The sequence below is a fragment of the Ochotona curzoniae genome, unplaced genomic scaffold (genome assembly GCF_017591425.1).
Source record: "Ochotona curzoniae isolate NIBS_2020 unplaced genomic scaffold, NIBS_Ocur_1.0 contig_883, whole genome shotgun sequence".
NCBI lineage: Eukaryota > Metazoa > Chordata > Mammalia > Lagomorpha > Ochotonidae > Ochotona > Ochotona curzoniae.
This window is the reverse complement of record NW_024466599.1, coordinates 50,115,322-50,142,248: the sequence shown is the minus strand read 5'-3', so window position 1 is coordinate 50,142,248 and position 26,927 is coordinate 50,115,322. Positions and strand designations below refer to the sequence as shown.

General features: G+C 52.4%; 2 protein-coding genes across 2 annotated transcripts; one reads left to right on the top strand and one right to left on the bottom strand.

Annotated features, from left to right (window-relative positions):
• Window positions 1-5,871: 5,871 nt before the first annotated feature.
• Window positions 5,872-20,864, bottom strand: TMEM127 (transmembrane protein 127). The gene is made up of 4 exons (XM_040993507.1): window positions 20,732-20,864; window positions 20,006-20,327; window positions 8,977-9,141; window positions 5,872-8,336 (listed from the first exon to the last, which is right to left on the bottom strand). The coding sequence occupies exons 2-4, from the start codon at window positions 20,247-20,249 to the stop codon at window positions 8,029-8,031; spliced, it is 717 nt and encodes a 238-aa protein (XP_040849441.1). The 5' UTR covers window positions 20,250-20,327; window positions 20,732-20,864; the 3' UTR covers window positions 5,872-8,028.
• Window positions 20,865-21,063: 199 nt separating this feature from the next.
• Window positions 21,064-25,088, top strand: CIAO1 (cytosolic iron-sulfur assembly component 1). The gene is made up of 7 exons (XM_040993505.1): window positions 21,064-21,360; window positions 22,032-22,180; window positions 22,282-22,393; window positions 22,492-22,580; window positions 22,785-22,986; window positions 23,556-23,643; window positions 24,476-25,088. Exons 1-7 carry the CDS (start codon window positions 21,222-21,224, stop codon window positions 24,714-24,716), a joined length of 1,020 nt encoding a protein of 339 aa, XP_040849439.1. The 5' UTR covers window positions 21,064-21,221; the 3' UTR covers window positions 24,717-25,088.
• The last annotated feature ends 1,839 nt before the right edge of the window (window positions 25,089-26,927 follow it).

The following is a 26,927-nucleotide window of genomic DNA, read 5'->3' as shown; positions in this document are numbered from 1 at the left end:
ATATAGGATCTAATATGAAATTCTAAAAAATATCCAGACAACCTCATCTTTTTAGACCAACTTTGAGAGTTAACATAGCCCTGTTGATCCTGTGTGGTACAGGGGTGGGGACCACCAAGAACCCCTCCTGGCACGGTTGCTGCCCTTTGCTGCCTGTCAGCCCTCGTTGGGAATTACATCCAAGTGAAGAATGCTTCTTGGGCTAAGGTTACAGTCCCCCTCCCGCCACGGGACAGCACTACCTACTGACTGGTCAGGGTTGCCTAGAACAGCCTGGCTCCTCATTGGCACTGAGGACAGCTCCAGATCCATCCCAGCCTCAGAGTTCTGTATAGGGAGCTGAGGTGGCTGTTGGAATGACTTCAGACCCAGGCTGCCTCCTGCCTTTCCCCATAGATGTTGAACCTGATAGCATGTCTTTGTGCTGATGTCTTCCTCAAGGCTATTTCCAGGCAACCCAGCCTGAAACAGACCCTGTCTCGGCATTCCTGCATGCTCTACCCAACGACTGTTGTGATCCTTGGATCCTGGGCACTCTCAGCCTGGACGGTGCCTGGGCTCTGCCCACACCCTCCCCAGCATCTGCTGGCCCCTAACACATACTTCTGGCCTCTGTCCTGCCCTTGCTCAAGGCCTGCAGGTCCCAGACTAGAGTATATCTGCCAGGGAGCCTCAGGCAGAGTTTGTGAACACCCATTTGTTGTCTTTGTAGCAACATGCGTAGAAATCATTTCCCAGGCATTACCCCCAAGGGTGGGCATTCCACCAAAGGCTAAAATGAATTCTCAGTTAGTTGTTAGCTTTGATGTCTATTCCTTGGTCTCTTTCCAAGAAGTAGTTGGAGACTAAGTCATCTGAGTCTGATGCAACCCCTGGTTCCCAACTGTCAGCCCAAAAGGCAGTGTTAAGTGCCTTCTCTTCTTTTTTTAAGATTTATTTTTATGTGAAAGGCATAGTTAAATCTTCCACTGGTTCACTTCCCAAATGACCACAACAGCCAAAGCTGGACTAGTCTGAAGTCAGGAGCTGGGGACTTCTTCCACATCTCCCACGTGGGTGCAGGGACACAGAACTTAGGGCCATCTTCCACTGTTTTTCCTGACCATTATCAGGGAGTTGGAATGGAAGTGGAGTGTTCAGGATCTTGACCCGTATGTGTTGCTGGCACCAAAAGTGGAGGCTTAACACTACCTGGCTTGAAAAAGTGCCTTTTCTTTCCTTCAAAACATGCATTACCTATTACTCAAATTGGAAGTGTTTACAATATTCATCCACTTAGTCCTTAGTATGTGAAATCTCTTCATAGTAGGCAACTTCCTCCTAATTCATAATCTAAAACTGTCTGAGAGCATCTGGCTTTGTCATCAAGAATGAGGCTGAATATGGAACTGCAAAGTCAGACACCTCAGGTCAACTCCTGTTGGAACCAGGCCAGAATATTTAGTGACCAGCCGTTGTGTGACAGGTCCCTGCTCCAACCACATCCCAGGTCCTCCACAGCATTAACTCTTGGGAATAGTTCTGGCTTCCTCCATGTCCGGGGAGCTAAAGTAGGAGGGATGCATTTGTCCTCTCTCCATTCCTTTATTGACTCTGGCCCAGGAAAAGGGAGAGATGGCTACTCTGATAGGCAGGTGGGGGAATAGGAACCCGGGAAACAAGTCATTGGGGGCAGCTCCAGGCCTTCCCATGGGAGTGGGCCACCTGCAGGGAACAGAATCCCACTGTCTGGCTGTGAGGTGGGAATGGTTTACTCCTGCAAAAGGTTCTCTGGTCTAGTGCTGTAACACTTGGGAAGGGAGGTGAGTTAGTTTGCTTTACTATAACATTTATATGAGCAATTCCCCAAGCTAACAGACCTAGATATGTCCTCCAACCCAGTCCCTGTCTGCCACTCCTAACTTCTCAGGGTCTCCAAAAAGACCCCAGAAGGGTTCTCCTGACCCCTTCAGTCTTGTCATTTAAATCCTGTTGCATTTCATGGTGAATCTCTAGAATGATCTTCTACTGTTTGGGTAACTACCTTACCGGCTCCCTTGGTAGCCCAAGACCTTGGAGGAAACGGGAGATGCCATATGACTGTGCCAATGACAGCAGCTCAACTCATGAAGGAGGGAGCACTTGAGACATGCGTCACCCCATGTTACCCAACCTCTTTGTTCCTGGGAGATGTGTTGTGCCAGCATCTACAACCCCAACAAAGAGATGAAACCAAGGAAACCACCTGGCTACGTGGACCACCTCACAGGAAGAGAAAGTCCTTTATGTGGCCAGCTGCTACCAGTTTTTACAGAGGCAAGAAGGACGGGAACTACAGAACAGGGCTGCCTGTGTGCTCCATCCTGAGATGCAGTCAGCCCCTTAAACAAGGTGGATCCACAGTTGTCTCTGAAAGTTCTTTTTTAAAAATCTATTTGGGGCTGGCATAGGGGCTCTGCCCTATGGTTCTGGCATCTCATATGAAATGTTTGTATCCCTGCTGCTCCACTTCCTATCCAACTCTGTTTATGGCCTAGGAAAGCAGCAGAGGATGGTGCAAGTCCTTGGGCCCCTGCACCCACATGGGAGATGTGGAAGAAAAGACCTATTTTTATTTGCAATGCAGAGACAGGGATTTTTAGTTCACTGGTTCACTCTCCACATGGCTGGAATGACTCAAGCAGAAGCTAGGAGCCTAGAATTTCATCTGTCTCCTATGTAGCAGGTGGGGACCCAAGCACTTGCGCCATCTTCTGGTGCCTTGGGATGCCAGTGTTCCAGGTGGCAGCTTAACCACTGTGCCATCATGCCAGCTCTTGGAAATTCTCCTATTGCTTAACTCCTTGGATACATGGTTGGGCTGAAGAGCTTCTCTCTCCTTGAATGTCACCCCACACTACCCACTGTGTCCTCCCACCCAGTCCCAACAGGCAGGCCAGTCTATCACATCCTACAACTCGAGTCTGGTAGCAGTATTCCCAAGGAAACTTCCCTCTAGCAGCAACACAGCCCGGCATTTCCCCCAGAGCTTCCAGGAAAACACTTGTGCCTTAATTCTCAAGCCAGCGTCCCTAACAGAGTGCCTTCACTTGGGGTGAATAAAGGCAGCACTTTTTGCTTGTTTGTACACATCCCACCCCAATCACAAGGCTATTCCTAGAAAACAATGTGCAAGATTATAAGGTCTTTGCAAACAAGCGCCATAAGCATCCCATGTCCTTCGTGTCTCCACACAGAACCTTGTGTCCTACAAATGTAGCAGCTGTGAGAGGCCAGCAAAGACTTCTCATTATCCAGTGGAAACTGTCCTCCCATAAATGATGCTCTTGTTCCCGGGGGCCTTCTGTTGCTGCCCCGCATATCCTGCAGCTTCAGGTGTCAGCCACTCTGGGCCTGCACAGCTAACTGTACCTCACACCTGTTGTATGATGGGTCCCTATGCCAGCTCCCAGCAGGCACACTGGGTCTTTAGGGGCTAAAAGTGACTGCCTTCTTCCCGTTCTACCATGTCCCCCCATCCCTCAATTCTCACATCCTTGCTTTCATCAGGCAGGCCCTCCACTCCACATTGTCACCAGTCAATGTTTGAACAAAGCTGAGCAAGTGTTGTGGTTCATCAGGTTAAGCCACTGCTCACAGCACCAGCTAGAGTCCTGGCTACTCCACTTCCCATTCAGAAATTTCTCACAGACAGGGCACCCCTCAACCATGTCTGTCTGGTGCACCACCCAAGGGTCCCTTCTCAAATGTCTGAATGCCCCTGCAGTAAGAGCAAGCACATTCCCAGCTCCCCAGAAAGAAGGTGTACTCTCCCAGGAATGACAAAAACAGCCCCAAGTGGGCCACTCCCAAAAGGGAGCCCTAAAGGGAGCCCTAAGCCCTTTTACCAAGACCCTGGGGTGTGGGCTGAGGGAATGAGTGGGGAGAATGTGGGCAACAACTGAGGCCAGGCAGTGCCTAGGAAGAGCTTTCCTATAGGTCACAGTCCCAGACTTTTACTCCCAAGCCTCTGAATGCTTCAAAGAAAGGGCAGACTGCCGGGCATACCCTGGAGAAATTTGCTGTCTCCCACACAATTTGAGACGAGTTTGAGGGCAGCTGTCTCCTATAGCTAACTAGGGAACACAGAGAAGAGCTCACAATTTCACATCAAGATTGGGCAGTCTATGGTGTCTAAACTCTCTGGGTGCTAAAAATTTCCTGGAGGTGATCCGTGGCACGCATGGAGGGGGTGATTGCTTGGTTAGTGGTTAAAGATGGTTTAGGATGCATGCTCTACATGGAGCTCCAACAGCTGGGTTCAGCCCCCAGCTGCAGCTGCTGACCCAGATTCCTGCTGATGCAGACCCTACATCCTGCTAATGCAGAAGTAACACTGACGGCTCAGTCAGCTTGCTGCCATCCATCGGGGAGACCTGGATTGAAATTCCAGCTTCAGGTTCGTGAGCCCCAGGGGTGGAGAATCCAGGAGGGCTTGGGGCACCTGGCCGTGGTCTCTTGGTCACCTGAGCAGTGGGTGCTGGGTTTGTGAACCCTGGGGATAGCGGATCTGGCGGGACTGCGGTCACCTTTCCTGGGTCCTGCCTACGAGGCTCAAGTCACTTGACCCTGATCTCTTGGCCACCTGAGTGGTGGGTGCCAGGTTCATGAGCCCCAGGAGTGGGGGATCTGGCGGGGCTTGGGTTGCATGGCCCAGGGTCCTAAGGCCCACATGCATGGTGGGTGCCGGGTTCATGAGCCCCAGTGGTCGGGGAGGGGATCCAGTGGGGCTCAGATCACCTGACCTGGTCCTTCAACCTGTCCACCCCACGAGTGAAAAAGGTGGAGCAGTGGACACAGACTCTGATGCACATGGAGAACAAGGCAGCCCATTTGGTGCCACCGCAGAGGAAATAGAGCACAGCAAAGTGGACAACTACCCCAGCAAACGATGAGAGTAAAAATCTGGGTGGAGACTTGAGCTCAACTATGTCAGCCAATGGGCATTGGGAGGACTGCCTCACCCTTGGATCTGCAAAACTGACAGCATTTCAGAACTATCCAAACCACTTGGTCAGAACCCTCAGAACAAGCACAACAGCAGAACCCTGGGTTGATATTGGGTGGCAGGTACTGGGACCTTTGGGAGGCTGGGTGTGGCTTCCTCCTTTATCTCTCCCCTTCCCCCAGAGACAAGAAATAAAAAATTTGGAAACAATGATTTCACCCACTCTTCCCTTACCCTCAATCCTTCCCGCCTGGTCAACCATGTAATCATTATCAAAAAAGGAAAAAAAAAAAAATTCAGCTTCAGCCTGCCAGTCACTTGAAAGTATTTAGGAAGTAGGGTCAGGCATGATGGCCCAGTGACTAAATCCTCGCCTTGCACATGCCAGGATCCCATAAGGCTCATGTCCTGGCTGCTCCACTTCCCAACCAGCTCCCTGCTTGTAGCCTGGGAAAGTAGTCAAGGACAGCCCAAAACCTTAGCACCCTATACCCACATGGGAGACCCAGAAGCAGCTCCTGGCTCCTAGTTTTGAATCAGCTCAGATCTGGCTGTTGCAACCACTTGGGGAGTGAATCAGTGGATGGAAGATATTTGCCCTTCCTTCTCTATAAAATCTGCCTTTCAAAGAAAAAAAAAATCCTTACAAAAGAAAGTATTCAGGAAGTGAGCCAGTAGATGGAGTTCTCTGTTTCTCAATTCTTAAAAACATGTAAGTGCCATGTACGGAGAAGGCACATGGACGTGCTGAGCCCCCCTGTAATCATGTCTTAAACTATAAGCTTCTTCTGTGCCTCCTGCTTATCTCAGAGTTGAAGAACAAAGCAAATCAGGAAAAGTGCGACAGAAAAATGACAGCCAGCCATTGGTGTTTACATTCTCACTTGTGGTTTCTGCTGTTTTTGTTTTGTTTTGCTTTTTAATTTTTTTCCTAGAAAAAAAAAAAACACAACCAAGGGAATTTATCCGACAGACTATCAGTGTCAGGATAGAAAGGGCTGGGGAAGAGAGAAAGGCCAGAGATGTGGGAGGCTAGTAAAAACTGGGTGCTGAATCTCATGGAACAGTCCATCAGGTCAGGTCATGTCCAGGTCCTCGTGAGATGACTGGGTCACTTTGGCATGCGAGTTTGGTGCCTGGTCTTCTGGCCTGCCCACTCAGACTATGTAGTCAGAGAGAGCTGGCCACATCTCGGGAGTCTGCCAGTGACAAACTCGGGGATTCAGAGAAGACTCACTCAGCCCTGTGGTTTTGTGCTCAGCTATCACAAGGCAGCATTCCTGGCCCAAGAAGAGTCTGGGTGAGCGGGAGGGTCACCTTGGGACACACTTTGGAATCTCAGCAGTGAACTTCGGGCAGCCGCTCACGTTGTGTGTACATGTGGTCTTCATCACCCATGTGGGCACCTGTCTAGACACTGCTTGTCAGTGTGGCCAAAGACAGGGACAGGGCAGTCCCTTTTCAGCCACAGCAACAGTGATGTCCATTTCCCAGTTTTGCTCCAATTGTCTATTGCCTTACAAGGGTTGGAGGAGCCTGGAAGCTGTCTCCTTTTCAGCTCGGCAAGGGTCACTGATCCCAAAGAAACCAATAATGAACGAGGACAGCTTGGCCATCAGGATCCACACTGAAAGTCTGTCAAGCTTTGCCCACTATAGGTCCCAATGTTGGGGCAGAAACTTCTGCCAGGCCTAGCGCCTATGGGGCAGCCAGAGTGAAGGCTGTCCAAAACAGATCCAATAGCACACTTGTAGACCACAGTACACTCGAGAAGGGGAGAGGGGCATGCAGCAAGCTGGAGCCCCTAGTCTCCAAATGGGAGACAGATGAGAGAGACTCGAGGCTCCAACCAGGCCTGCTGGTCTGACAGGGTGGTTCTGACACTCACCCACTGGGGCCCGCTGGTTGGGTTCTCATGTGGGGAATGGTGGGTTCCTGCCCCGCCGTGGCCCCTGTTCCTGAACCAAGGCCAGGTTACATCTCAGTGCCGCAGTTCTGAGGAGCACCACGCTGGCCAGCCAGCCAGGCCACAGTTCTCAGCCCCTCGGGGGCCACGCAGCTCTGGGCTCCATATCAAGACCCCAGGGAGCCACAGTCACAGAGGATTGGGGTGGTGGGGAGGCAGGAAGAGACTGCACATTGCTTAGGGAGACTAAGGAGATACTACAAGCTGGGAAGGAGCTGTGGCCCAAAATACTGCCGAGCCAGAAGGAAGGGAACACATTTGTGGAAAACAGCGACAGCCTTGTCCCTATTTTTTAAAAAGAGTGTTGTCGCTGTAGCTTGGTTGTTTCCTTGTAAAACCGCTCACATTTTAAAAGGTGAAGGGGCTGGGGAGATCGTCCCCTTCACTCTGATCGTGTGTAGGCACCAGGAGGCCTTGGTCTCCTGCCAGGTTTCCTGCCTGGCTCCAGCCACACAAAGCCAAGGGCAGAAGGCCAAGGGCAGGGCAAGCAACTGCCCCGCTTCCTAGTGGCCAATCCTTCCCCCCGGAGAAGCAGAACACCTGTGAGGAGAAGGCCAAAGGCTAAAGTGCAGAGAATTCCACAGAACAGGCAGCCTGGCACTGGGCCACTGGAGAAGGGATGGGGAAGAGCAGGGCAGGGGACAGAGCAGGGCCAGCCAGAGCTCCAGCTGTGGAACCAACACTGGGCCTGTGAAGGAGGCCTGCAGGGCACCGTCCCCTCTCCCCTGGGCCCCAATGACACTTCTCTGGGGAAGGCCACTATCAGCAGCTCCCCAAGGAAAGTCTCAGCCCCGAAGATGTGGCCCACGAGGGGAGGAAACTTGTCTGACCATCCCCAGTTTGTAATAACTAGTGAGCAGGAAGGGAGCAGAGGGTGGCAGGAGGGGAAACAGTTGCATTCTAGAAAATCGTGAGTCCCAGGTTCTGAGAGCAGGGACAGATGGACAGCCCTAAAGGCAAAGTCTCTCGTGGGGAAGGTGCAGCAATGGTCAGGATCCTACCAGTGAGGCCGGCTGGGGACAGGAGCTCCCTGGGGGGACAGGAGGAGCCGCAGAGGGGAAGGGGAATGGCCCTAGAAGAACACCTCCGCTTGGCATTACGGAGTGTAGGCTGGGGGCGGCTGGAACTGATTGATGACCTCGTACTCTGCGGGGTACGGCTCATTCTCCTCCATCTCAGAGAGCAGCTCCAACGCCTGCTCCTCTTCCTCTGTAGGGTAGTGGCGCAGGAGGTTGGCTGCCGTGGCCAGGATTGAGGCACCACCAGCTCCCGCCACCAGGTAGAAGCTGACGGCGAAGGTGACGTAGACCTGGGAGCCATGGTACTTCTTATGTTGCTGCTGTTGGGCCAGGATGAGTTCGGAAGCCCAGTAAGAAAAGCCGATGACAGTGGCACACTGCAGGACTATGAGGATGGAGTAACAGCAAAGAGGGGGTTTGCTTTTAACCAGGGCACTTGTTTTCAGCCTCTCTACCTAAACCCTGTTCACAGAGAACCTGTCTGGTTCATCCTGTACGGAAGCCATGGGATCCTTGACCTGGCACTGGGGACAGGTGCCAACTCTCTGCCAGGACTCACTGATTCTCCTGGAGAGAACTTGTAGCTGGGATACAAAGGCTGCCAGGTCTGATCAGGTCTTTGGAGGATGCTGGACTGAGCAGCACCCAAAGTCCGATGGACATGCTAGCCCGGTCATGAGGGAGAAAGCAGTGTAGCCTCGCCTGGCAGAGATGGCTGCTTTCCAGAGAACCAGCCTCCCAACTCCATATTCTAGGGGAGACAACCTAGCTCCTCCTCCATTCCAGGCCCTGGACTCAATTAAGTTGTAAACAACAGATTTGGAGCGCTGGGAGATTCCCTGTGGAATTCTGACATCGGGCCCTGCTACAGCTGCACTGAGGACGTTTGTGATCCTGGCAAGTGTACATGCAAATGACTGAAGCAGCCTGCCAACAACCCCCTGCTGTCAGCCACCTTCTGCTCCTGCAGACTCCACTGCTGCTCCCAACAACCCGGCCCCTCCCCGGGCAGGCCCTCCACTTACCGGTGAGGATGTGGGCGAAGGCATAGCGACGGGTAATCTTCAAGGCTGGATGCTTGGGCCCGAAGACATCCAGAAGGAATGCGGAGAGACTACACAGGATGCCCAGGAAACAGAAGGCAGCGATGACCCGCAGCAGGAGCACTGTCTGAGGGTTCATGCAGAAATCTGTTGGGGGAGAAGCCAACCTTGAGGGCCCCAAATAGCAGCCTGGTCCAGGGAAACCTCCACCTGGGCAGGAGCTCGGTGCCCCCCATCATAGTCCTGGGGAATGGGCTATGCTCTCCTGGCACCTGTTCCCAGCCCTGAGGGCTACACTTTTGCACAGCAGCAGGCAGGAACCCCAGGCCTTCTCTGAACCCGAGACTCCTGTCTATGTTTGCCATGCTCTGACCGACAATGAACCAGGCAGGTTCACCCAATCTGCTACAGGATGCCTCGGGCTGGCAGTAAAAGTCCACTGCCTTCCAAACCAAAAATCAAATCATGTTGATCCTTTATTCATTCACTCCCTTTTTGCTCCAAAAGGAAAGTGGAACTAGACCCAACGTTAAGTGAAATAAGGCAAATAGAAGGAACACTATTGTGTGAGTCCATCACATGACGTAGAACAGACTCATAGAGAAGACAGAACACTGGTTGGTAGAGGCTGGGGAGGAATCGTTTAAGGAATAGAGAGCTTCACTCAGTTTGGGCTGCAGAAAAATGTGTGGAAATGCATGGTGGCACAACATGGACATACTTAATGTCACTAACCTGGACACTTGCAGATGGCTAAAATGGTAACTTCTGTATATATTTTATATCACAGTAAAAAAGGGAAAAAAAAGTGCTTCAAGTTCACAGAAATCTGTTAGGAAAGATGGTAAACTGAACCATCACATTTCTCTTTACTCTGTCCTTCAGCGCTACCAAAACATGCATTTTTAAATAAATCTTTAAAATGAATAAATCTTTATTTTTATTTCAAAGGCAGATTGAGAAACAAAGAAATATCTTCCATCCATTGGCTCACTCCCCAAGAAGCTGCAATGGCCAGGGCAGAGCAGATCCAACGCCAGGAGCCTGGAGCTTCTCTGCAGATCTCCCACACCAGTTAGGGTCCCAAGGACTTGGGCCATCTCCACTGCTCTCTCAGGCCACAGGCAGGGAGAGCAGCTGGGACACAAACTGGCACCCTTATGGGCTACAGCACCACAGGTGCAGGATTAGCCTATTATACCGCCATGCTGGTGCCTAATTCTTATTTCAAAGACAGAGTTACAGAGAGAGAGATCTTCCATTTACTGATTCACTCCCCCAAATGGTTGCAACAATCAGAGCTGGGTCAGTCTGAGCCAGGAGCCTCCTCTAGGTCTCCCACATGGGTGCAAGGGCTCAAGGCTTTGGGCCATTCTCAACTGCTTTCCCAGGCCACAAGCAGGGATATGAATCGGCGCCCATATAGGAAGCCGGCAATGCAAGCAGAGGTCTTGCCTGCTATACCATGGAACTAGCCCCTAAAATGATTTCCTTAAAGATTTATTTATTTGATAGGCAGAGTGACAGGGTCAGAGTGGGGATCCAGTGTGCCACAACACTGGCCACAGAAAGAAATATTTTTAAACAGCATAAACCCACACAAAGGAAAAGAGAAATGGAAAACAAAATTCTGAGACCTGGGGAGAACTGCCTCAGGACTGATGTGGGTGACCCACACGCCAGCAGGGGACCCAGGGGCAGCAGCTGCAATTGCACCACAGAACTCCAAAAGGCTCAGGCCCTGACAGCGCCAAAGTAAGGAAGTAAACCAGGAGAGAGCAGACACTAAAAAGCAGAAGATACACACTGCGGCACGGAGAGGGGAGATTCCCCAGGACGGCAACCCCACACCACCCACACAGGCCAACTTCCATGTCCTGCCAGGTCTTCACCGGCATCCTGGTTTTTGTTGTTTTAATTCCGACAAGACAACATTGCACTTCTCCTTTGATGGTTATGCAAACTGCCACAGCTCCCGGAAGCACACACTAAAGGCTGATCCAAGAAGAAACCAGGCCAGGATAAAATCTAAACCTTCACAAAGCAGGAAGGACCTTCACTTCCTTCCCTCTTGTTTTGCAGGCATGAGCAAGCTTTTCTCTCATTCAGGCCTTGGGGCCCTAAGTGGTTTAGAGGACTAGCAAGACTCAGGCTACAGGTTGCATTCCCCAATCCTGACCTCGTGCAGAGTCTGTGGGGTGGCAATCAGGAATCTTTGGTGCACATCTGAATCCTGGGGCAGCTGTTGAAAATGTTCCCCAGCCCCAGACAGTCTGATCATAGGTGTAGAGCAGGGCCCAGGAATCCATATTTTATTAGTTTTAAGTTTTATTTGAAAGACCATTACACAGAACAGACAGACAGACAGAGTTATTCCATCCACTGGTTCACTCTCCAAAAGACCACAGTGGCCAGTACTGATCTGATCCAAAGCCAGAAAGGAGCCAGGAGCCTCCTCCGGGTCTCCCACACACGTGCAAGGTGCCAAGGCTTTAGACCATCCTCCACTGCTTTCCCAGGCCACAACCAGGGAGCTGGATGGGAAGTAGAGCAGCTTCAATGCAACCTAGCTCACATTTAGAATGCTGGCACCAGGCAGAGGCTTAACTTACTGGGCCACAGCCCTAGGAATCTGGAGTTCAAAAAACAGCCAACATGCCAGCATGGTGCTATCCAGGCTAATCTTTCACCTGCTACCACTAGCATCCCATACGGGTACTCTAGATCCCCAAGAATCCAGAGTTCAAAAAACAGCCAGTAGGCCAGCGTGGTGCTGTAACAGGATAATCTTCCACCAGCTAACACTAGCATCCCATATAAATACTGGTTCATGTCCTTGCTGCTCCACTTTCAATCCAGCTTCATGCGTGTGGCTCAGCAGAGCAGCAGAGGATGGCCTAAGTTCTTGGACCCCTGCATCCATGTGGGAGACCCACAAAGAAGCTCCTGGCTTCAGATCAACTCGACTCCAGCCACTGTGGCCATTTGGAGAGTGTACCAATGGATGGAAGCCCTCTCTGTTTCTCTTCTCTCTGTAAAATCTGCCTTTCAAGTAAACATAAATTTAAAAAGAGATAATCATAAAAAGAAAAGAGAGAAAGAAAAAATTAAAAAGCCAATGAAACCAACAGTGTGTCAGAACTATCAAAACTACTGAACCGATACCCTCAGAACATCCTCCTCCACATCCAGGTTTCTAAGGTGACATCAAGAAGACACCCCCTCCCTGGGTACTGATGTAGTTTGGTGACTGGAGTAGTGCCTCCGTCTCCCCCCACCACATACAGGAGAAAAGGATAATTGGAAGCATTTGTCCCTCCCACCATCCCTACTCCTCGACCCTCCCCACCCTTATCAGTGGTCCTCACAGGTGTGCATCCTTGTCAACTATGTAAACAACATTAAAACTAAAATAAAATTATTTTTAATACATTTTTTTTAGATTTATTTATTTTTATTGGAAAGGCAGGTATACAGAGAGGAGGAGAGACAGAGAGGAAGATCTTCCATCTGATGTTTCACTCCCCAATGGCCACAACAGCTGGTACTGTACTGATCTGAAGCCACGAGCCAGGAGCTTCTTTCCAGGTCTCCCACGTGGGTCAGAGTCCCAAGGCTTTGGGCCGTCCTGCTTTCCCAGGCCACAAGTAGGGAGCTGGATGGGAAGCAGGGCCGCTGGGATTAGAATTGGCGACCATATGGGATCCTGGCACATGTAAGGCGAGGACTTTAACCACTACACTATCGCACCGGGCCCTAAAATTTTTTTAAAAACCACTGAAAAGCAGCCCAGGTATAATGTTTCCCTGCAGGTGGTCTCAGCCACACACAGCCAAAACACTGACCTCAGACTCCAGGGAAAGGTGGGCTGATGAAAAGTCCAAGAACCTGGGCAGTGGACCCCAAAGCACAGACAGCAGCCTCCATAGCAGGTGCTGCCATCACGCTCTCGGAGGCCCTGGGCCTTTGTGATCAGGCACGCAGAGCCTGCCTCACACCCAGAACTGGCCAGTACATGCTGGCTGGGCCCCAACAAGGCTCTGTGTCTACCTCCAGGTCACTCAGCAAGGGACCCGCAGAGCTATCTGTCACCATCTCCTGTCTACTGACCATCTGTTAGGGCCCAGACATCCAGCCCTGATGACTGCACGCTGCCAGGAAGCCTGCCCGAGTATGAGCCTTGCCAGCGCCAGAACCAGGCTTCGTTTACTCCAGCCCCGCACAGCCTCAGGGCTGTGGTCCCCAACAGTCCAGAACTCCCAGGCCTCCCCAGGGAAGAAAAGCTCTGGCTCCTGGCTTTGGCTGGAATATTGTGGAAAGCTGCCCGAGAAAGTTCCCCCTGGGGTCCAGGCAGCACCTGGCAGGGCCCAGCAAGATCCCAGAGATCATCCAGTACCCTGAACCTAACCGGCCAGAGGCAGGGTGCCCAGGCCAGCAGCACGTGCTGCTCTGCAGCCGGGCACTGAGGTGGTAGGGCAGCACATCGGACTTCAGAAACTGTACTTGGTCTCTTCAGCTGGCTGGTGAGCACAGGATAGCCATGTTGTTGTCCTTTAAAGTGTACACTTACTATCTACCCTCCACTGTGTCTCCTATCTCATAGTATGCTTATTTTGTATTAAATAATTGTTTATTACTTATTCATTTGAAAGACAGTGGGTCCAGCACGACAGCATAGCGGCTAAAGTCCTTGCCTTGAACACGCAGAGATCCCATTTGGGCACTGGTTCTAATCCCAACGGCCCTGCTTCCCATCCAGCTCCCTGCTTGTGGCCTGGGAAAACAGTTGAGGATGGCCCAAAGCCTTGGGACCCTGCACCCGCGTGGGAGAACCGGAGAAACTTCCTGGCATAACATTGGCTCAGCTCCAACCACTGTGGCCGCTTGGGGAGTGAACCATCGGATGGAAGACCTTCCTATCTCTCCTCTTCTCTGTATCTCTGCCTTTCCAATAAAAATAAATAAATCTTTTTTAAAAAGTCTTTAAAAAATTAAAAAGAAAGATAGAGTGACAGAGAGAGAAGGTGGGAGAACCCTCTTCCATCTCTCCTAGTTCAATTCCCAAAAGGTCACGGGGGCCAGCCCTGGGGCTGGCAGAAGTCATGAGCCAGAAATTCCATCCTGGACTCTCCTCTGGGTGGAAGGTACCCAAGCATTTGGTCACCTTCTCCTGTCTCCCAGACACATTAGCAGGAAGCTAGAGCTGAAGCAAAGTAGACAAGACCAGAACTGGTACTTCAATCTAGAATGCCAGCACTGCACACAGAAGTTTAACGTGCAGCACCATAACACCGGCCAAAAATATAATTATTCTAATAAAGTGAACAATAATATACTTATTTTAGTAAGGAACGCATCTATATGACATAAAGCTTCAGAATGATGTCCTCTGCCTCTTCCCAGAACAAACACTGTTGCAGGGGCCTTTCAAGTGTTATTTAGGGTAGGTATTGTGGTACAGTGGGTTATGCATGCAACAACTACACACCATGTCAGAATGCCTAGATCAAGTCTTGAGATTCCATACTTCCAACGCAGCTTCCTGCTAACATGCCTGGGAGGCAGCACAGGATGCCCAAGTACTTGGGTTCCCGCCACTAACACAGAAGACCTGGATGGAGATGCTGGCTCTTGACTTTGGCTTGTCCTGTTCCTGGCTGGTATGGGAATCTGTAGAGTGAACTAGTGGATGGAAGGTATTTTTTTCTGTTTCTTCCTCTCTGTGTCACTCTGCCTTTCATATAAATTTTTTTAAAAAAAACAAACATCACTTAAAAAAAATGTTCTCAGGGATGGTGATGTGGCATGGTGAGTTAAGCTGCCAATATCCCATGAGTGTTGGTTCAACTTCTGGCTACTCCAGCTCCCTGTTATACTTGATCTTTAGCGAAAAGACCGAGAAACAATTCTAGCTTCCTGCTACTAGTCTGGCAAAGTATCAGAAGATGGCCAAAGTACTTGGGCTCATCATGTGGAAGACCCGGATGGAGTTCCAAGCTAGACCAGCCCTGAACAGCCCTGCCACTGTGGCCATTTGGGAAGTGGGGAAGTGAACCAGATTCTCATTAATCCATATCATATCCTCTTTCTCTCTCTCTCTTCCTCCCCACCCCACCCCCTAGCCTCCCCAACCTGTTCAAATAAAATAACAATTTTTTTTTTAAGTTCTTTTTAGGGTCCAGCATGATGCATCAGTAGCTAATCCTCCAACTTCAAGTGTCAGCATTCCAAATGGGCAACCGGTTCATGTCCCGGCTGCCCCACTTCCAATCCAGCTCCCTGCTTGTGGCCTAGGAGAACAACATAGGATGACCCCAAGTTCTTGGGCCCCTGCACCCAAGTGGGAAACCCGGAGGAAGTTCCTGGCTCCTGGCCTCACCTCTGGCCACTGTGGCCACTTGGGGAGTGAACCAGCAGATGTAAGATCTTTGTCTCTCCTTCAATTCTGTAAATCTGCCTTTCCAATAAAAATAAATAAATCTTTAGGGGAAAAAAAGTTGTGTCCATCCTCGCTGGCCCCTCTGGGGTGGTAGGAGCTTGGAGGAGACTCACTGTTCAGCTTAGACAAGGAGTTGAGGTTCAGGGAGGGCAGGCTGACTTCATTCAGGTCCTGCAGGGCAGTTAGACTCCCAATCTGAGCAAGGGCTCCCTCGTTCCAAGCTCCTAGGAACCGCACAGCACCTGAGCCAGCTGCTGTGTTTTGACCTGATGGAGATAATTAAGTTTGCAGGAGGCTGGTGCTGTCAGAGGCATCCACAGAGCCAGCAGCTGCTGAACTCACAAAACAGTCGGAAGTACGGAAAAGTAACATCCCAAAAACAAAAACAAAAAAGGCAGAAAGGTCTGGGTCATTAAGCAGTGAGAAATGTCCCTGTGACCAATTCCTAAGTCAAAGCTCCTTGAGATGGTGTGTGGAGGTCTGGGCAGCACTGCTGTCCTCCACATCCAGTTCTGCAAAGTGGACCCGACACCAGGAAGGCCCTAGACCTGGGGCCACATCCAAAATGTCCCGCAGACTGCATGCTGTGCACAGGTGACCTGACTATCCTGGGCCTCTGGCGGCATCACTGGAACATGAGCAATGACACCCGCCCCGCCCACTGCAGGGCTTGCTGGGAAGGTCAGCTGACACCACACAATTAGACAGCAGCCACTTGTATGGTGATTGTCCCTGGGCACTGGCCAGGGGCTGTTTTATTGGGGTCATGGCAGAATCATGGCAGTGTGGGCTGGACTCGGAGCCCACAAAGCCAGACTCCGGGTCTGCCCTCCACAGTGAAAAATGGGGACCAAAAAGGGACTTTTGACCCAAAACCCCCAACAGATTTTATTTCAATGTTAACTGCTTTTCTTCACTCCAAAGCTGTGAGTAAGCCCTCAGGGTCAACAGGAAAAGTAAATATGTGCTTCTCCCACTCTGGGGGTGCTCATGGATGCCCCCAGAGCTTTCCCCAAACAATTGCTCCACCTCCAGGAAGGCCAGCAGCTTCCTCCACACACAGGGCACAGCTCAGGGTATCTCTGAGCTGACTAGCTCAACATCTCCCTCCCCTCTTCCTAGACAACAGTACAGTTGGGAAGACCACCAACATTGCCCCCCTGAGAGGACAGCTGGAGAAACAAAGTCTCCAAAGGTGATGTCCAGGTGCTTTTATGGGTGGGAGAGGAAAGGCACACAGGGCCAGGCTCTGACTTTCAGTTCAAGCCAGTGAGTGGGTCAGGGGACCACAGGCTGGCCCGACACAAAGCACACCCTCTCCCTCAGCTGTGCTCCAACCTGTTTATTTTGGTGCCTGTCGCTTGCCTGTCCCCCTCCAGTCATCAGGGAGGAAGGCAGCTGCTGTGTAATAAGATCCCACGGCACTGACTTTGCCCAAGGTCAATGGTGAGTCACCGGCTGGGTTTGTTTTGAAGGCCAAGCGCTTCCTGTCTACTGGTCTCTGCTGTAACTCACCCTTGACCCACACAGGCTGCAGCAGGAAGGACCAACAGTGCTGATGAGCAGCTCCCCACTTTGGGCTCATCTCCCCCCTCCCTCCTGGTTGGCTTCTCGTCAGTTAGGGGCACTTCTGCCTTATCCCAGCCCTCCTCTGAGGATTGAATCCATCTGCCCAGCTCTCCCTATGTGACTCTTCAATGTTCAGACAAGACCTTTGGCGAACGATGTCACCCCAGATCGCAGACATCTTCATCTGGGGTCGGGCCGTGCAGGACCTGGCAGTGCCAGCTGCTCCTGCACCCACCCAGCAGGTTCACAGCCCTGGAAGCTCCCTGATCTTCCAGGGGATGTTATCCGTCAGGATTCACCTGACTTCAAATCGTGCACTTCCTCATTCTTCAAACACTGTTTCTGGAGGCTACTGGAGGCACTGGAGAGTCAGGCGGGGTCTGGTCTGGGACTTCCTTTCCCAGGGGGTCACCAGAGGCCCCAACAAGTCTCTGGGCCAGGGATTACAGATATGGGTGAGAGGCAGGCTGCCCGAGAGAAGAGAGTCTTTTAATCCAGCCTGTATTTGCAAAAGCCTCGGTGGCACCTGGGAAGGACACAGGGAGGGGAAGGGGCTCTGCTTCTGGATTACCAAACCAGACCCAAGTAGGAAAGCTCAGATTTGGCAGGGCTTGTGACAAAAGCTCAGGGAGAATAGGCAAATGAGAAGTCTCCAGCAGCTCTGGAGGACGAAGGGCAAAGAAACCTGGGGCACACTTGGCGGGAGGGTCAGGATGTGGGCTCTGGAGCAGAGGCCACTCGGGTGAGCGGGATGCTTCCGAGCACATGACTGAACTCCCTGCCCGGAGCTCCTGGGCAAACCAAGGCCGAGGACAGCGTCTACCCAGCAAAACGTTCTTCAGCAGCAATGAGAGGCAGGCAGGGGTGTACTTGGGATCAAGCCTGCATGCGCACACAGGCGGGGTGCTGGTAGTCCCAGCACTGTTCCCATCAGGCTTCCAGTCAGCAGTCACACAGGGCACCCCATGTATGAAGGCCAAATAACATCTGGGGACCCAAACTGGAGAAAAGAAAGAGGAGCACCCTCTTCTCAGGAACCTTCTAGGACAGTTCCAGGGACACCGAGTGTTCCTGGCTCGCAACGACCAAGGACATGGCCAGAGGCACCCTGGGAAAAGCGACACAGGGGTGATGTGAGCCACAGTACCGGAAAGGTGAAGGCAACACGCTTCCTGAAAGACAATCAGCTCTGAGTAGTTTCTCAGGGAAGCTAAATACATGTGTGAACAAACAAGGGGTTGTAGCCTGATTCTTTTTTAACATGGCTTTGATAAAGATGCACACCCAGTGGGATGGTCATGAGCTTGCTCTTCTGACAGCTGAGGAAAAACAAAGGAAAAGAAGTGCACATGGGACAGCCTCACTTTATAAGGACATCAGGAGCTGCAAGACAGTCTCACCTACGCCAGTCCCAGCTGGGTGGCCTGGGCGGGGTGGGCTGGTGGTGCCACTTTGCTTTTCTGAATCACAGCTCCCTACATCTAAGAAATATGGCTGTCAGAGATCAAATCACCTCTCCTTCCACAGCAAGGAATTCCATGAGCCCCTCCTAGGGATGGTCTACGAGCAGGAAGCCTGGTGAGCTCTCTCCCAGTTTGTGGGTGATGCTGAACTTTTTAAACACCGAAACAACGGAGGATGAACACAGAAGTAGCAGCCAGCGGCAGCTGTGCTTTGGGGAAAGCAAGTGCAGCTGCATGAGCTGAGGGGAAAGCCTTCCAGATTCACTCTACCTCGATGGCTCACCAGCAGCTACATGCCAGAAAAAAGGGCCACACAGTGCCAGGCCTCCACCGTGGGTCAAGGGCCAGTTCAGGCAATGGCACCATCTAGATGAAATGTGGGAACAAACCCCCCTACCCCAAATCCTGCTTTCTACAAAATCACCCTCCTCAAGTCTCTAAAACTTGAGAAAGAAGCAACACTTTAACAGGTGGTTCAGAGAGAGAGACAGACACAGGACCTGAGGAAAGGGGGAAGCTTTCAAACCCTCTTCACCTTGAACAAGGGATGCGTTACCCAGGGCAGGGAGGGCAGCAGGGCCCTCTCTGCCAATCCAGGTGCCAGAATCCTGCAAGAGACAGCATGCAAGTGAAGGCTGAGACATGCACAGCAGGAGACATGTGCAAGGTATCGCAGCCAGGGAATGGCACAGACCTTCCAGAACAAGGCCTGGGTAGAGAAAAACCAAGCAGTGACCAACTGTGTTGCTACCAAGGGTTGTTTGCGGGGGAGAGAGAAGTACTGATCGTTCTTACACAAACACCCAGTGCTGCCAACCTTGCCCTCACACCACACACAGGGCTGGGCAAGATAGGCCCTGTGGCTCCGAGACCCACCCTCCTGCAGGCACTGGTCTTTGCCTTCAATCACATCAACAGCTGCTTTCTGTTGCCTACCAGATGGGGAAGCAAGAGGCCCACAAAGCAACCTCACCCCAGGAAGGCCCCCTTGTCATGGTTCCCAAGACTCCAGTCCAACTCTAACTGACGGCCACAATGGAACTGATGTCTGAGGGACCTAAAAGGTCACACTGTTGTTTTTCTCCAATAAAAATCCAAATGCCACACAACTCTAAAATAGCTTTTAAAATCTATTCGTGTTCAGAGTTCCCCTGTCTCCATCCCTCAGCCTGCACCGGAGCAGCCTTTCTGTATCCGCAGGTCCTGAGAAGGGAGCAGCTGATTTTGAAGAAGGGAGCAGCTGATTGTGATACCCGGCCCCCTGATCTTTTCTCTGTACACAGCGCCCTTCCTCCGGCAGAGCCTAAAATAGCAGCCGTCCGGATTAGCATGGCAGTGAGAAGGTGCATAGCTGAATAACATCAGATTTAATGAGGGGCCGGACCCCAAACAGAGCCACCTGGTGGGCAGGAACAGCAGGGAGCAATGAGCCAAGTGGCGCCGGGTGGTCCCTCCACCCGAGTCAGCTCGGCTTCAGCCCGCTCCCCGCCCACCCACCCCACCCCGAGCCCGGCAAGCCTCCCGCACGCAGCGCCCTCACCTTTCAGCAGGTCCGGGTGCACGTAGCCCAGAACATCTGAGACCCCCAGCTCTTGGCGGGAACAGGTGCCTCCATGGATGTGCAACCAGGCGGGCTCGGCGAGGGCAGTGCACAGCGCGGTGATGGACAGGGCGCCGGGCAGGGCCGAAGCCAGACTGCGCTCCGGCTGCTTGGGCAGAGAGCTGCCTCCTGGGCTCCTCCGTCGGCGCCCGCCGGGCAGCCCTGCGCCTCCGGGGGCGTACATGCCCGGGGCCGCCGGCCGTCGCTCTGCGGTCGCTGCTGGTAGCCGCCGACCTCCGGCCGGGCGCGCACGGGAGCCTGCCTGGTCCCGGGAAGAGCAATGCGCTGGGGTCTCGGCCCAAGGGAGGCCGACCCCGGGGGATGGGGGGTGGGACCCCGGAGAATGGGGGCTGGGACCCTCTCGGAGACGGGAGCGCTGCGGCGATTGGGGGGCGGGGACAGAGGACTTTGGAATGAGGATGCGGGACGAGGACCTGGAGTGAGCCAGCGACTCGGAGGGGTCTGGGCAAACGAGTGAAGAGACGGAGGTACCGGGAACCGGCTGCGGGGACAGGCAGGGGATCCGGACGCGGGGTCTCGCCCAGAGGGTGCTGAGGGGGCGGAGGACCAAGGCTGGGCCGCGGGAACCTGGGACCCGGGACGGGCACTTGGGAGTGCGACCTGGGCAGGGAAAGGACCCTCCCCACGTAGCCCGCTGTTCCTCACCGGTCAGCAGGCCTCAGAACTGGGATGGCGCCGCTCCGCCCCGTCACAGGCTTCTCGGCTGCCCGGGGCCGAGCGATCCCAGGCCCCAATCCCGCAACGCCCGGACCGACCCAGGCCGATCCACTTCCGGCTTCCTCCTCCTCTGCCTCCGCCTCCTCGGCCTCCCCGCCCCGGCCCCCGCGCGTCACGGCCAGGGCGCGCCGCCGGGCTCTATGCGCGGGGCCTCATGGGACTGGTAGTTCACGGCGTTGCCACGATGGCTTCCGGAGGGGGAGTCGGGGTGAGGAGAGCGACTACAGCTCCCAGAGGGCCATGCAGCCGCACCGCGGGCGTTCTGGTTCCAAGTGCGACCCCGGTTCTTCGGGCGGAAGCTGGAAGTGTGGGTGGCCGCGGGAATTGGACTGGGCTTCGCGGAGACCTGTGCGGCTGGAGCAGCCGTCGGTGCGGCTGACTGCGCTCCCTGCTCCTCCCCTCCGTGCACCCGGGCGCCATGAAGGATTCGCTGGTGCTGCTGAGCCGCGTCTCGGCGCACCCGGACTCTCGCTGCTGGTTCTTGGCTTGGAACCCCACGGGGACGCTGCTGGCCTCGTGCGGTGGCGACCGGAGAATCCGCATCTGGGGCACCGAAGGTAAGGCCGGCCCCGAGCGGCGTTGCAGGCTGAGGTGGGCTGCCAACGAGACGGACGTTAGCCACCCTTGGGACGGTCTTATAGGCCAAGGAGTCAGCAGGTGCTGGAAGCGAAGACGTCGGACAGACAAGCTGGGATTCTTCGGGAAGTAGCCCGCAGGACCCCATGTGTACCTTCTAGCCCGGAGGCATTTGAGGTCCACGGACAGTTTCCCTCCAGGTGGTGGCTCCGGGGGCTGTAGATAGCAATTGCTCCTGGAAAAAACTTGTTTGGAGACCGGGCGTAGTTGTGCTGCAGGTTAACCCGCTGCTGACTACACCGACATTCCCATAGGAGTGCTGCTTGGAATTCTGGCTGTTCCTGCATCTGGCAAAGCATCGGATGCTGGCCCATATGCTTGGTGTCCCAACACCTGGCTATCGTGTGGATCTGGGTTGGGAGAAGGGAGAGAGAACCAGCCTGTGGATAACTTTTTTTGTCTCTTGTTTTCGCTTTCAAGTGAATAAATAAGGCTTTTAATAAGAGGAAAAGATGAAAGATAAGGGTGTTAGGGATCAGCTTGAGCTTTGTCCCTACAGCTTGGCTCTAATCCTAGCCGTGCTGCCCAATGGCGTTGGGGCCTTCCCCTCCTCACAGCCAGCCCCCAAGCCTGGCCTGTCCTCTGCCCTCAGGTGACAGCTGGATCTGCAAGTCTGTCCTTTCTGAGGGCCACCAGCGCACTGTGCGGAAGGTAGCCTGGTCACCCTGTGGGAACTACCTGGCCTCCGCCAGCTTTGATGCCACCACTTGCATCTGGAAGAAGACCCAGGATGACTTTGAGGTGAGCCCACGGACTGGGTCCAGTAGGAGCAGCACCCATTTGCTCCTTGTGGCTGGTCAAAGCATCTTATCCCATGTTCTCATCCTTTCTTGTCTTTTCAGTGTGTCACCACACTAGAGGGCCATGAAAATGAGGTCAAGTCCGTGGCTTGGGCCCCATCTGGCAACCTCCTGGCCACCTGTAGCCGAGATAAAAGTGTATGGGTTTGGGAAGGTGAGTGCAAATGCCTTCAGAAGGAGCTCATCATCTGGGTCCCTGCGGAGTCGGCTTTTGGCTCCATCCTCCCCCCTCTTTTTTTTTCGCTCCTGTAGTTGATGAAGAGGATGAATACGAATGTGTCAGTGTTCTCAACTCCCACACGCAGGATGTCAAGCATGTGGTCTGGCACCCGAGCCAGGAGGTAGGCATTGTCAAGCCCGGTCACCAGGTGAGCAGGTAGCTGTCCAATCTTAGCCTGGCATTGCCAGGATCTCTTCTCTGTGACCAGCAAGAATGAGCCTCCGAGTCGGCATGATCCCTGGGACCGTGCTGCCCCAACTGGCAGAGGTATTGGAAGGCAGAGGCACTTCCTGGCCCAGACGGGGTCTCTCCCTCCCTCCTATAGCTGCTAGCCTCTGCCAGCTATGATGACACCGTGAAGCTCTACCGGGAGGAAGAGGATGACTGGGTGTGCTGTGCCACCCTGGAGGGCCACGAATCTACCGTGTGGAGCGTGGCCTTTGACCCTAGTGGCCAGCGGCTAGCATCATGCAGTGACGATCGCACCGTGCGCATCTGGCGCCAGTATCTACCAGGCAACGAGCAAGGTAAGGGTCACTCTGGCGGGGCCGGGGGAGACACAAGAGGAGCATGGTCTGCTAAGACACAGACCTGAATTGTGGTGAGTGAGAGTAACATGTGCTACGAGAGGGCTCCAGATGAATGCTCAAAGAACGAGGCAAAGCTGTGTGACACAGAGGTCATTGGCAGGTAGGGCTGTAACAGGAGGGGGAACTCAACACAAGAACAGAATTTTGGTGGAAACACAGCAGCATAAGTGCAGGCAGTGATGGTGGGAAGAGCATAGACTGATGTACCAAGCAGCAACTCCTGTAGCTGAGGCAGAGAGGGGGTTTGGGGAGGAAGCGAGTGGTTGTGGCCTTCACAGTTGAGGGGTATGATCTACAACAGAGCAGGAGTATTTCGTTCCCAGAATTGTACTTGAGGAAGACCGGCCCAGCCCAGCCCAGCCCAGGTGAATGCAAGGCAGTGAGGATGGTGGCCAAGTCATGGATGATGACGGACAGGGTGAGGGAAGTCGAGCCAGCACCCCTATGTGCAGGGGTGCAGTCACCAGGCTGAGGTCTCGGGCTCAGAAGGGATGTGTGTTTTGCAGGACTGGTGTGCAGCGGCTCTGCCCCCAGCTGGAAGTGTGTCTGCACTTTGTCTGGCTTCCACTCCAGGGCCATCTATGACATTGCTTGGTAAGGCTTCCAGCCCCGTGCCCTCCCAATGAATCAGGGATCTTAGAGACAGCATGACCCTGTGCCATACTCTGCCACCCGGGGAGGAGAGGGGAATAGTGACTGCCCCCTACCCCTGCCACCACCCTCCTGTTCCTGCAGAGAATGCCCTGTCCACTGTGCTGGGAGTCACAGGGACAGGCAGCCAACTTAGACCAAACCTGTGCCTCGGTTAAGATGTTGGGCTCTTAGGGCAGTGCCAGCCCCAGGGTTCACTCAGCATCATGTCACACAGAAGTTAGCACTGACTTTGCTCTTACAGAGGTGAAGAAAGCCGTGCTATTCTTAGAGGAGGGTGGGGCAGAGAGCAGTTCTGACCCAAGAGTTGGGCCTGAGCAACAGTCCTGAATGGGAAAAGTGCACGTGTGTCCAACCTTTATATTATCATTAGCAGAATTTTTGTAATAATCTCTACAAATAAATTGAAAAAAGGTGGATTTAAGCAAATTATGATGAAACTGAATAGTCTATTATAGTTTTCTTGTTTGTTTTTTAAAGAAAAATCAAGATTTTATAGCATGGGAAACTGCTGTGCTAAATGAGAAACATGCCATTTGGAATTGCATGTGGTTTTCAGGTTACTTATTTCGGAAGGAACACTAGATGGAGGCATCCAAAGCCTAGGCAGGTATTGTTGGGGGCTCTGGCTCAATCAGAGACACCCTCAGTCAGAGGCTCTGCACTGAGGCCTGAAGCTTGGGAAGAGGCCAGGCCAGGCACTGCAGAACCACCGTGTCTCCTTGCTGGGGAGGAAGGAGCCACCTGCATACCTGCTGATGCGTGTTCCTCCCAGGTGCCAGCTGACGGGTGCCCTGGCTACAGCATGTGGGGACGATGCCATCCGAGTGTTTGAGGAGGATCCCAGCTCTGACCCGCAGCAGCCCACCTTCTCCCTGACAGCCCATTTGCGCCAGGCCCATTCCCAAGATGTCAACTGTGTGGCCTGGAACCCCAAGGAGCGGGGACTTCTGGCTTCCTGCAGTGACGATGGAGAGGTGGCCTTCTGGAAGTATCAGCAGCCTGAAGCCCTCTGAGCTCCTGGCTTTGGGATCATAAGGCCCCAGAAAGTGTGCTAAGACTGTCAGTCCCAAGAAGACCTGGAGTTACCTTAGCTGACATCTGTACAGATTCAAGTGCAGAGTAGAGCCACAGAATCACGTACTCCCACACCTCCTGACATGAGGCCCTCAGTGAAGAGCTAGGGAATGTGGGTCTTTGGTAGTTAGGCCACACAGTTTGCTTGCTATGGAACTGTTACATTCAGGGTGTGTGGTGGAGAGAGCATAATGTTTGTATGTGTGCTGTGTGTTTGTATACAAAGCTATGTATACAATGGAGAATGTGTATTGTGAAAGATCATGGATTTCAAAAGGGTTTTGCACCAAAATAAATAAATTTTTATTCCGCTTGCCTTGTACTCTTTGAAGTTCACCATATATATGCAGGAAGGACAATGTCTCAGACCTCTGAAATTGTGGCCTTCATTAAGATAGTACATTTGAATCCAAACTCCTGTTTTGTAAGGACAGTCAAATTTATTAAGAATTCTGTAATTAATCATTATTTAAAAATATGGGTATTGTATCCCAGCTGCCCCAGTTCCCTGCTTGTGGCCTGGGAAAGCAAGCAAGGACAGCCCAAAGCCTTGGGACCCTGCACCCACATGTGAGATCCAGAAGAAGCTCCTGGCTTCAGATCAGCTAAGCGCCAGCTGTTGCAGCCACTTGGGAAGTGACCAGTAAATGAAGATATGTCTCTCCTCTATGAATCTGACTTCAGTAAAAATAAATCTTAAAAATATAACAATTTTTTTTCTAAAAGATCCACCTACTTTTATTAGAAAGATAAACAGGAGAGACAAAGATCTTCTATCCACTGGTTCACTCCAAGTAGCTGCAACAGCCAGAGGAGCTGAGCTGATCCAAAGCCAGGAACCAGGAGCCTCTTCCCAATCTCCTATTCAGATGCAGGGTCCCAGGGCCTTGGCCATCAACTGCTTTCCCAGGCCACAAGTAGCCAGGGCCAGAACCAGCACCCATATGGGATTCCATGTTGGACCTTCAAATCTTAAAAAAAAAAAATTTATTTTATTGGAAAGGCAGATATACAGAGAGGAGGCGAGACAGAGAGGAAGATCTTCCGGCCAATGATTCGCTCCCCAAGCGGCCGCAACGACTGGAGCTAAGCCAGCTCTCCTGGGCCTCCCACATGAGTGCAGGGCAGGGTCCAAAGGCTTTATGCCGTCCTCAACTGCCTTCCCAGGCCACAAACAGGGAGCTGGATGGGAAGCAGGGCTGCAGGGATTAGAACCAGTGCTCATATGGGATCCCAGTGCGTTCAAGGTGAGGGCCTTAACCATTATGCTATTATATCAGGCCCAACATTCTGAATTTTTTTTTAGATGTATTTTTATTGAAAAGCCTCTCCCAGTAGGACAGGGTAGAGGCCTCTCTGGTGCATGCCATTGGCAGAGTGGCCAAGAAACCCTCACTTCCCTCCCAGTTCCCCAGGATCCTGTGGATGCTTATCTGGTCTGGGAAAGCAATGAGAGAACCAGCTTCTGCCCTGTCTCTCTGATGCCCAGGATCAGGAAGTCAACACCAAGCAGCTCAGCCCAGGCTTCTGCTTATTGGCCACAAGGAGGCACAGACCAGAAAGTAGAGCCTTGGGAAGAGGTGAAGTCACTGGGTGCATGCAGAAAGAAGCTATAATGGTGACCTGGCCTACAGGTATTCACACTTTATATGAGCAATCCTCTGGCCAAAGCAGCACAACCATTTCTGTTACACTTCACACTGGAGTAGATTTCCAGGGGAGTAGTGACTGGATATTGTTTACAAAAGAAAAATCTTGTGGCTTAAAATATTTTAAAAGACTTGGCTATTTGACTGAAAAATTACTGGAATAAGCCTTTCAAATCCAAATAAATAATTCATTATGTCCTAATGATTAAAGCTCTCAAATAAAATTCTTATTTCTGAAAACTTGAATTGCCACCATGAACTTAATTGGTGGTCAAGTGTATTAGCATCTGGAAGATACAACTATTTCAATGATCCAACATTTTCCAGATGACTAATATATGCTCTTACAATTCAATGGTAAAAGATTCATACAGAATGTAAATGGGCCCAACAATGTGGTACTGCGGGTTGAACTACCACCACCAACACCAGCATTCCATGAATCCCGTCTCAAGTACTAGCTATTCCAGTTCCCATTTAGTTCCCTGCTAATGCATCTGG

What these genes read in the sequence shown, in the direction of transcription:
- TMEM127 (XM_040993507.1), bottom strand. Translation starts at nt 20,249, where the DNA reads ATGTACGCCCCCGGAGGCGCAGGGCTGCCCGGCGGGCGCCGACGGAGG. An exon ending in GCACCCGGACCTGCTGAAAG is followed by an intron (nt 9,142 to 20,005) that starts GTGAGGGCGCTG and finishes CTCCCCCAACAG; the next exon opens with ATTTCTGCATGAACCCTCAG. An exon ending in CTTCGCCCACATCCTCACCG is followed by an intron (nt 8,337 to 8,976) that starts GTAAGTGGAGGG and finishes CCATCCTCATAG; the next exon opens with TCCTGCAGTGTGCCACTGTC.
- CIAO1 (XM_040993505.1), top strand. Translation starts at nt 21,222, where the DNA reads ATGAAGGATTCGCTGGTGCTGCTGAGCCGCGTCTCGGCGCACCCGGAC. An exon ending in AGACCCAGGATGACTTTGAG is followed by an intron (nt 22,181 to 22,281) that starts GTGAGCCCACGG and finishes TTGTCTTTTCAG; the next exon opens with TGTGTCACCACACTAGAGGG. An exon ending in AAGTGTATGGGTTTGGGAAG is followed by an intron (nt 22,394 to 22,491) that starts GTGAGTGCAAAT and finishes TCGCTCCTGTAG; the next exon opens with TTGATGAAGAGGATGAATAC.